At 55.4% G+C, this 9,488-nt stretch overlaps 1 protein-coding gene across 3 annotated transcripts in view; it reads left to right on the top strand.

Annotated features, from left to right (window-relative positions):
- The first annotated feature begins 1,642 nt into the window (after positions 1-1,642).
- Positions 1,643-9,488, top strand: part of SMARCD3 (SWI/SNF related, matrix associated, actin dependent regulator of chromatin, subfamily d, member 3) — a 32,893-nt gene continuing 25,047 nt past the window's right edge. For 2 of the 3 annotated variants that reach the window (XM_063121613.1, XM_063121608.1), the window contains exon 1: positions 1,643-1,943. In XM_063121613.1, the coding sequence (XP_062977683.1) occupies positions 1,866-1,943 (78 nt within the window). In that variant the 5' untranslated portion in view covers positions 1,643-1,865. The remainder of the gene's footprint in view (positions 1,944-9,488) is intronic. The other variant, XM_063121619.1, reaches the window with a different exon arrangement.

Below are 9,488 nucleotides of genomic sequence, written 5' to 3'. Positions count from 1 at the left end.
GCTGCTGCTGCTACTGCGGGAGCCGGCCGAGAGCAGGCTGGTCCGCTCGCCCGCTCCTGCTCCTCGTCCTGGAGGCGAGGGCTTGCTTGCTTGCCGCGGAAAGCTCCCCGACGGCTGATCTCTGTTCGAAGGGGCGGCTGACCGTCCAGCGGATCTTCTGCGTGGCAAGGCCTCTCCGAAGTGGGACAGCGCAGAGTCGGAGTAACATTGACCTCCCCGGGAGGAGGGCTTTTGCGAGGGCGAAAGCGGATCGCGGCGCTTGGAGTGCAGAAGGAGCGCCGCTGCAGCCCACGGCCGCGCTGGGGAGGGGGACAGCCGAAGTGTGGCCCTTCCCTGAGCCGGCGCCGAAGGAGTTAACGCCCGCCTCCTTTCCCTCCGGCCGCTCGGCTGACCTTCACGCGGACAGGAAAGAGGCAGTGCTGCGCATGCGCCCCGTCCTGGCCGGGAGGAGCCCGGTAACTCGGGGAGGGTCAGTCCATCAATCAATGTGGAGCTCCCCCTCCTGGGGGGTGGGGGGGTGGCTCGTTCCCTGCCTCCCAGTCTGCCCGTCCCCTCCGCGCGGTCCCATTGGTAGCAGGTTTTGAGCAAAACTGGGAGAGCTGCGGTGGGGGGCGTGCAGGGGATTCCGCCGCAGCCCCGGACTCCTCCTTGCCCGGGCCTTGGACGGGCTCGGTGCGGGAGCCTTGGAAGGGGAGCGCAGTGCGGAGAAAGCAGGAGCAGGCGTGGGGCCCGTTGAGCGCCCCCCCCTCCGCCCTGCACGTGTGAACACACGGCTCGGTCGTCCCCACACAATCTGGTGCCTCCGGGCCAGAGGTCCCCTCCCATCTCGGTCACACGCGCCGGGCGGCGGGGCCGTGGCGGGCGCAGCCGTGGGAGCGCTGCTGGGTACCGCGCCTTGCCCGTTCCTTGGCAACACGGCTGCCTCTGTTGCCAGGGCGATGCGCGCGCCGGGAGATGCGGGCAGTTCTTCACGCTGCGCAGGACGGCGCGGGGCGGGGGCGGAGGGAGCGCATCCTCCGAGGAGGGAGCCGGTCTTGGCGTGGGGGCGACGCTCGCACCGCCCCGAGCTGCGGGGAGGAGGGAGCGCCGTCCTCGACTTTCCATGGCGGCGGCGGGGGTGAAACGACAGTCTCCCCGGTGGAGATCAGCGGGGGAGGAATGCTGCCCGCGAGACCGGCCCTCCCTCTGTTCCTTCTCCCGCAGACTACCCCTCCCCTCCAGCCTCAGATGGCGGGGGGAAGGCGCCGTTCCTTTCGCTTCCCTCGGTAGCTGGGCGGCCTAGACGGTCCCGAGGGATGAGGCCTGGAAGCGGGGAAGGGAGGGGCGCCGCGGCGGGAAGTCATTGTGTGACCGGCGGGGACGAACGGACAGACGGAGCGCCGGGCTGGGCAGGCGGGCGGCGCCGCGAGGCTCCCGCCCGGGACAAAACCGGGCGGCGGCGGCGGCGGCGGCGGCGCTTGGCCTTGGCTGGGATCAGCCGCGGCGTTGCCCCCGGGGCTGGAGGATCGCCCGGCCTCCCCTCCTCCTCCTCCTCCTCCTCCTCCTCCGCGCTCCTCTCGGCCGCGCCAAGCCGAGGCGCCCGCGCTCCTCGCGGCTTATCAGCGGAGGAATTCGGCTGCTGCTGCCGCCGCTGTGGGCCGTCGCGGGCGCCCTGCAGGGCCCCCTCCCCCCTCGGCCGGCGGCGCTATTAGAAGTGTGAGCGGAGCGCCCAGCAGGGCTCGGAGGGGAGCGAGTTGGAGAAAAAGGCAGAGGAAGGAGGGAAAGGGAAGAAAGGGAGGCAGCGCGGAGCGGGAGAGCGGAGGACGGACGGACGGACGGAAGAGAGACCGGGAGCGAGGCGGGGAGGCCGAGCTCAGGCGACCCCAATGGCCGCGGAGGAAGTCACTGGAGGGGCGCGAAAGGCGACGAAAAGCAAACTTTTCGAGTTTCTGGTCCATGGGGTGGTGAGTGGGGGAAGTTCGGGAGCTGCCTGGCGGGGAATGGAGGCTTGAAGGAGCCGGCCGGCCTGGGAGGGGGAAGGGAGGGGGCAGCCCCTAGCCTGCTCTGGGGCTGGGGGGCACGCCCCCTCCCCCCAGCACGTGCTTGGGGGGACGATCTGGCGCGTGGAAGCAGGTGCGTTGCCCCTTGCCGCCGTGCTCAGAAGGTTTGGGGGGATACTGCTGTCCCTTTTTCCAACCGGCCTTCGCTAGCCCGGGCTCTCGAACGAGGCCCCCCCAACGCCCCCCCGTGCCAGTCTTGGGCATTCCTCTTTTGTCCTGGTAGGCGAGAGAAATCCCTGGCACGCTGACCCGAGTAGGGCTGGGAGATGCTTCTCCTCGGCAGCCCGAAAGTTCCTTTTTCGGAAACTGGCAGGCCGAGCGGGCCCTGAGAAGCCCACCTGTGTGCAGACCCCAGCTTAGACCCTCTCCAGCAAGGGCACCACTGAGCATGCAGGGGCCATGGGCACTGCTGCTCCTTCCCAGTCTTTCAGACCTTGGGAGTTTCTGGCCTGTAGTAAGTTGGCATTCTTGGGGAGCCCCCTCTTGCCCCACCCTCTCGGCCTGTGGCCTGAGACCCCTGGCAAAAGTGGCGGTGGGGGGCAGGGTGGGGGTTTCTCCTGACATGACAGGGGCTGAGAGCCAGCAGGGCCACTTAGCCCAGTCCTGGCTGCTCCAGGCTCTTGCTTGTCCCGCCTTGCCTTTGGTGGAGGGTGGCCTTTGGCGGCCCGTTCCAGGGCTCTTCCTTCGCTGTAGCTTTTCTCTTGTGGAAATCCACAACCGGCTGTAGGTAGGAGGCACATCCGGGTGGTGCTGTGGGGTCCTGCGCCCTCTACTGCAGGTCCCCTTGCAGGAGCTGGCTGGGGATGCTAGGAGTTGTAGTCAAACACATCTGGAGGGCTCCAGGTTGGGGAAGGCTGATGGAGGGTGCCTGGCATCCTGGCTGTAGCATCTGACCAGTCAGTTCTGAGGCCTGTCAGGGCATCCGGCGGCTCCTGAAAGGCAGGCCTTGCATCACTTTCCTGGGACCTGGTTGGGGCAGGAGCTCTCTCCCCAAAGGCAAAGGCCAGGAAACAGGGGTGCTGCCTGGCTCATGGGCAGCCAGACCGGATCAGAGGTGTGGAAGTGGCCTCTGGCCTGGCCAGGGTGCTCTGGCATGCCACTCCTTCCTGAGGAGGCGGCTTCTAATAATAGAGGGCACCTTAATGGAAGTGGAATGTGCTGCTGCTGCTGCTGCTGCTGCTGCTGCTGCTGCCAACCCAGGAGAGCTCCTGTCCCTTGGAGCAAGCAGCTCCCCCAGCATTTTGAGTCCTGGGGCAGAGGGGGAGAGTTGTCATGGCCGCCCTCTTCCCAAGCCCTATTCACTTTGCCTTAAGACTGGACTGGACGTTCACCCCTCCAGGCCTCGCAGCATGCTTCCCTCCCTGGCTCCCAGGGGCTGCTGGGTTTCTTCTGCCCACAGCCCACAGGCACAGGACTCCGTGCCCAGGCGCTCGCCATGCTGCTGCTGCTGCAATTGTGGAGATCCTTTCCCTCTTGCCTGGCCTTCCTTGCCTCCCACTAGCCACAGGCCCTCCCTGCGTCCCCCTGCTCTTTCGGGGGCATCCCAGCATGCAGGCAAGGAGGCTCCTTTAATCTGTTGCCAGGCCATGGCATCCACTGAAGAACGCAGGAGAATTGGTCCCTGCTGAGTGGTGTGAGGATGCCTCCATCCGTGCAGCTCAGAGTTTAGTGAACAGTTCGGTCACTGGACCCATGTAGAAAAATGCCTCTGTTATGCAGTCTGTAGTTTTTGCTGCCCTCTCTGGGCCCAGGGCAGCTCTTTTCCTACTGAAGGCTTCTTAATGCCTGGGGTGGTGGCAGCAGGGGGCAGCTTGGGATGGGGGTGCTACAGAGGGAAAAGGCTACGTCCCCCCTCCCCCTTCTCCACCCACTCCAAGCTGCCTCTCCTCCTGTCAGCTCTCCTGCAGAGGTTTTGTTACACACACCGTTGCCCTGTACCTTCGGTTCTTCAGTTCTTATTCTACTCAGTGCACCTGGGATTAAACTGGGTGCTGCTAATCACGGTGATGTTTGCTCTGGTCAAGGAAAAGGGATGAAAATGGACAGTTTGCTTCAACATAGCATAATGATCCTGCTTCCAAGGTACAAGTTTCCAGTGATTCTAAAATACCTTGGCAAGGTGTAAAGTGGGCCCGGATGATGAGACAGGGAGCTGAGGGGCCAGTTTAGAGAGCAGGAGTGATCAGGGAGGAACTGGAAAGGGAGACGGGCTGTGATGGACCCTGGAGCTTCTCAGAGCCTCCAGTAACTTTGGCTTCTGGTCTATGCACATATTTTGTAAACGAACCAACCAACCAACCAAAAGGACTAGTAACTTGGCTTAAAAATGAAAGAGCAGATCTCAGAATGTCAGTTCTGTGTTATCTCTGCACAAAAAGGTGCATCTTTTGTTGAATCCAATCTAGTATATAAGTCAAGCTCTCTGTGCTGTTGGTTATGTCGCGTTTCCTCCAGGCTCAGAGGCCACTTGCTCTATGCCAGTTGCTGGTGATAAATGTTTAAGCCACAACGCAGGAAATAATTTAAGGGTGGCATTTTGCTCTTTTTTGAAATGTGAAAGAGGAGGGAATGGCCACAGGGTGGGGTGTAGGAAGATGGCTGCTGAAAGTGATCCAGTGTGTGGCAAAGCAAGATATGGGCTCTTCAACTCAGCAAAGAGTGGAGAAACAAATCAGCTTGTGATGGGGGCACATGATGCATCATCCAGGGAAGAGCCTGGGGTTTGGTCATCAGGAAAAACTTCCTGTTAGAGCAGTACGACAATGGAACCAGTTACCTAGGGGGGTTGTGGGCTCTCCCACACTAGAGGCCTTCAAGAGGCAGCTGGACAACCATCTGTCAGGGATGCTTTAGGGTGGATTCCTGTATTGAGCAGGGGGTTGGACTCGATGGTCTTATAGGCCCCTTCCAACTCTACTATTCTATGATTCTATGATCCTTCATGGGTGTTTGTGGTATTCCCAGCAGCCACCTGGTTGGCTCTAGCCTAGGCAGACTCACGTCTGGTTCTGCGAAGGTAGTCCTTAAGGCTTGGTTGCATCCTGGGCTCTAAGGGGCCCTCTGCTTTTACTCATTTATGATTTAAAATGTCTTTTAGCCATCTTTTATGGTGAAAAACCCTCCTAAGGCGATGCCCAATATTCAACATGACATAAATAACAATTCCCAAAGCAACACTACATGTCAGAGCCAGCAATAACAATAAAAAGCTACAAACCCCAATAAAATATTAAGATTCAATAAATAATTGCGTCGGGAATTATTACCCAATTTTGTGAACCGCCCAGAGAGCTTTGGCTATTGGGCAGTATAAAAATGTAATAAATAAATAAATAAATAAATAAATAAATGTTCAGCAGCCCAATAAAAACCTGTCCAAAAGTCCAGTAGAAAAACGGAGACATCTTGAGGGCCTCAGTCATGGGGCTTGAGATGCCCCTGTGGGCAAAGGCTTTCACAAGGGTGGGCCCAATGCTGCCAAGGCTGTCTCCTGGGGTTTCAGGAGCTGAACTTGGAAGTGCTGGTGCAGGCTGAAGCACGGGGAAGGCAGCAGTGATTCAGGGAACTTGGTTCCCAGCAGGGTTAAGTCTTTAAAGTCGATGCCAGCACTTTAAATTGGGCCTGGAAATGCATCAGTAGCCATTGCAACTGGTGCTGCAATAGTGGTGTTGCATGATCTGATAACTGACTTTGCATTTGCATGGCATTCTGCACCAGTTTTGCGTTTCCAAACCACCTTTAAAGGCAGCCTCATGTAGAGTGTGGTGTGGTAGTCCAATCTGGATGTCGCTGTTGCATGCATGAGCCAAGGTCTTTCCTCTCTAGAGAGGGATGCAGTTTATTTCAATCTTCCCATTTTTAAAATCCCAAAGTGGTTCACAACTTATTACAAAACAATACATCATTAAAAGCGGAGCAACATTTAGATAAGTTAATTTCATGTTTGTTGGTGCCTAACATATCACAAGGGGAGGTTGTTCCAGAGGGAGGGGACCACCACAGAGAAGGTCTGCATGCTGTGTTACTGCCAGGTGAGGCTCTGCAGGTGTGGCACCAAAAGTAGTTTGCAAACAAACCTAAGTTGGTTAAAAGGTGGCCACAGCTGATCTTGGACCTTCCCCAATTATTGATGAGTCCAGGAGAACTTCCAGGCTGCTCTTTTGGTCCTATTGGGGTGGGTGGGGGAATGCATCCCCATCTTAGACCAGTTGTAAGCCTCTGTCCAGTGTAGCAGATTTTCCTACCTTCTGTCTTGTTTGGATCCCACAGGGATCGGTATTCAGACCAATACCTTTCAACTTATTCATAAATGATCTGGAATTAGGAGTGGGCAGTGAAATGGCCAAGTTTCCCAACGACACCAAATTATTTAAGGTTGTTAAAACACAAAGGGATTGTGAAGAGCTCCAAAGGGATCTTTCCAAGCTGGGAGGGTGGGCATCCAAATGGCAGATGCGGTTCAATGTACCGAAGTGTAAGGTGATGCACGTTGGGGCAACCCCCTCCCACTACAAGTATAACCTAATGGGATCTGAGCTGGTGGCGGCCTAGCAAGAAAGAGATCCTGGGACTGTGGTGGACAGCTCGATGGAAATGTCCATCCAGTGTGCGGCTGCTGTAAAGGAGGCAAACTCCATGTTTGGCATTATAAGAAAAGGAACTGAGAATAAAGCGGCCAGTATCATACTGCCTTTATACAAATCTATGGTGTGACCACACTTAGAATACTGTGTACAGTTCTGGTCACCACATCTAAAAAAGGATATTATGGGGCTGGAAAAAGTGCAGAAAAGGGCAACTAAAATGATTAAGGGGCTGGAGCATCTCCCCTACGAGGGAAGATTACAACAACTGGGATTGTTTAGCTTGGAAACAAGGAGGCTAAGGGGAGACATGATAGAGGTGTACAAAATTATGCGTGGTGTGGAGAATGAAGAGAGGGAGACATTTTTCTCCCTCTCTCTCGTGAAGCTGATGGATGGGAGATCCAGGACAAATAAAAGGAAGCACTTCTTCACACAGCACATAGTTAAATTACTCACTACCACAAGATATGATGGCCACCAATTTGGATGGCTTTAAAAGGAGGTGGATAAATTCCTGGAGGTGAAGGCTATCCATGGCTACTAGCCCTGATGGTTGTGTGTTATCTCCAGTATTCGAGGTAGTAGGCCTGTGTGCACCAGTTGCTGGGGAGCATGGGTGGGCAGAGGGGGGACCAGTGGGGCCAATTGGCATGGTCCTGTGGTTTTGAGGAGTCTTACTCCGAGTCTCCTGGTAGAATGTGCATTTCTGAATGTGAAGAAGTGATGTCATATACATCTTGAATAAAAGCGCTTGCCAGTACCTTTTTTATAAAGCGTTCTAGTTCATATGTATTTAGAACTGATTAAAAAATACTTAATGAGCGGTTTGAAATGGGGCCTACATTTCCCGTCTGGCCCGGGCCTATGACCAGCTTTGCTCAGCCCTGGGTGGGAGGGTGCTGTTCCACCATGTCCTGCTTGTTGGTCCCTGGCTGGTAGCTGGTTGGCCACAGTGTGAACAGAGTGCTGGACTAGATGGACCCTTGCTCTGATCCAGCATGGCGTTTATCTTCTTCTTCTTCTTCTTCTTCTTCTTCTTCTTCTTCTTCTTCTTCTTCTTCTTCTTCTTCTTCTTCTTCTTTTTCTTCTTCTTCTTCTTCGTATCCCGCCTTTTACCCAATACTGATCAAGTCTCATCTTGTTCACCGTCAACCACCTCAAAACCACTTTGAGACACGGATTCATGGTTTCCCTAGTAGATTGAAAAGAGGTAGAACCAGGTACTACCTGCATACTGATGACATTTCAGCCTGAGCCTTGGCATTATTTCCCCCAGATATTGAAAAGGATGGGAACCAAAATGGGACCTTGTGCCACCTCATAGGCCAATGGACATCATGAGGTGGAATGGAAATCCCACCAGCACTCATCTTCTCAGGCTGCTCCTCTAGGAAGGACTGGAACGATTGTGGCCCCCATGCTACCTGTGCCCAATGCATTAGATGCTCCAGAAGGATGCCCCAGTCAATGGTTCCGGAAGCCACTGAGAGGTCCAAGAGAGCCAATAGGGTTGCACTCACACCACAACACTCCATGCAAAACCAGGCCTGAAACCAGATTGGATTGGATCTAAATAATCAGTTTCCAGCAACACTGCTTTTCATGTAGACACAACTGTGAAAGAAATTTAAAACAATACAGGATATTTAGAACTGAATAGCAATGGACAAGAGCATAGTTGCATTCAAAACAGAATTTGATGGACTCATGAAAGACGGGATATCAGAGGCTGCTCTCTAGAATGGTCGAGGGCAAGTCCTTTTAATTTAAGCTTTGGTGCTTTGGTAGCTGGGGTGGGGAAAGAGTGGGGCTTCCTGCCTGCCCCTAACAACAGAGGCTGCCTCTGGGGCTGGATGGCCCTTGGCCAGGCTCAGGAAGCCTTCAGTTGCCAAATGTGAAATGCACTTCGTTGGATGGGCTCCAGCGCAGGTTTCAGAGAGCTCATCGGCCGATCTGATGCCACAGTGCCCTGCCAGACGCCTCCAGGAAGCCTCTGGGCAGGGTGTGGAGGCAGCAGTCCTCTCGAGGGTCACCGTAGGCTGTGCTCCTGCACTAGCGCAGAATTCAACATGGTTCTTGTGCAGATAAGAGTGGGTGGGGTGAGTCAAAGAGGAAGAAGGTGGCCCGTGTTCCTTATTTGTAGGATGCCTAGGAGCTTTGACGGGATGGAGAAGCACCTCCTGACCTCCTCTGGCCTATGAGGGCAAAGCCGTGTCCTTGGCCGGTGAGGCCCGACTCCCGGCAGTTTCCTCCCTTACCCAAGCCCTGCGTGGAGGCACGCGAGCCGTGCTCCTACCTGATGTCCCCCTTGTCCTTAGTTCAAGGCCCACTTGGGGGCTTGGGTTGTTCTAATGTCTGTGATGTAGGTTCTTGGGAAGATTTCAACCCAGATGCTGAACAAATATTTGAAAATTAGGGGTGTGCATCGGATTCAACCAAAGCCTGGGCAAACGTGGCCCCCTTTGAAGAGTTTCTGATGCTTCCCATGGTGAAGTGGGCCTCCTTCCAAAGTGACCAGAACCAAAGCTGGACCCTGTACATGGCGTTATTCACAGTTCAGTTTTGGAAAGGCAAGTGAGTGTGTCTCCCAGAATAGTGTATTTTGCTTTCGTTTCTCTAAAGGCTGACCAGGAGTGGGGGTGGGGAGAAGGGCTGAGTGACTGACAGGTCCACCTTCTAATTCTAGGCTACATTTTACCAGGGGCTCCAATTACTGTGCTTTGTGGTGGGTGGGAGGGTGGGTGGGGGAGAACGTGGCCCTGAGATGGCTAGCCTTCCAATGCAACCAGGCGTCAGTATGAAGACAGCCTTAAACTGAATTTCAATCCTCATGACTCCTTAGCCCCTGCACCTATCCACCTGA

This window comes from Elgaria multicarinata, chromosome 1 (assembly GCF_023053635.1).
Source record: "Elgaria multicarinata webbii isolate HBS135686 ecotype San Diego chromosome 1, rElgMul1.1.pri, whole genome shotgun sequence".
NCBI lineage: Eukaryota > Metazoa > Chordata > Lepidosauria > Squamata > Anguidae > Elgaria > Elgaria multicarinata.
The sequence above is the reverse complement of the archived record's forward strand: the minus strand, read 5'-3'. Positions and strand labels throughout refer to the sequence as shown.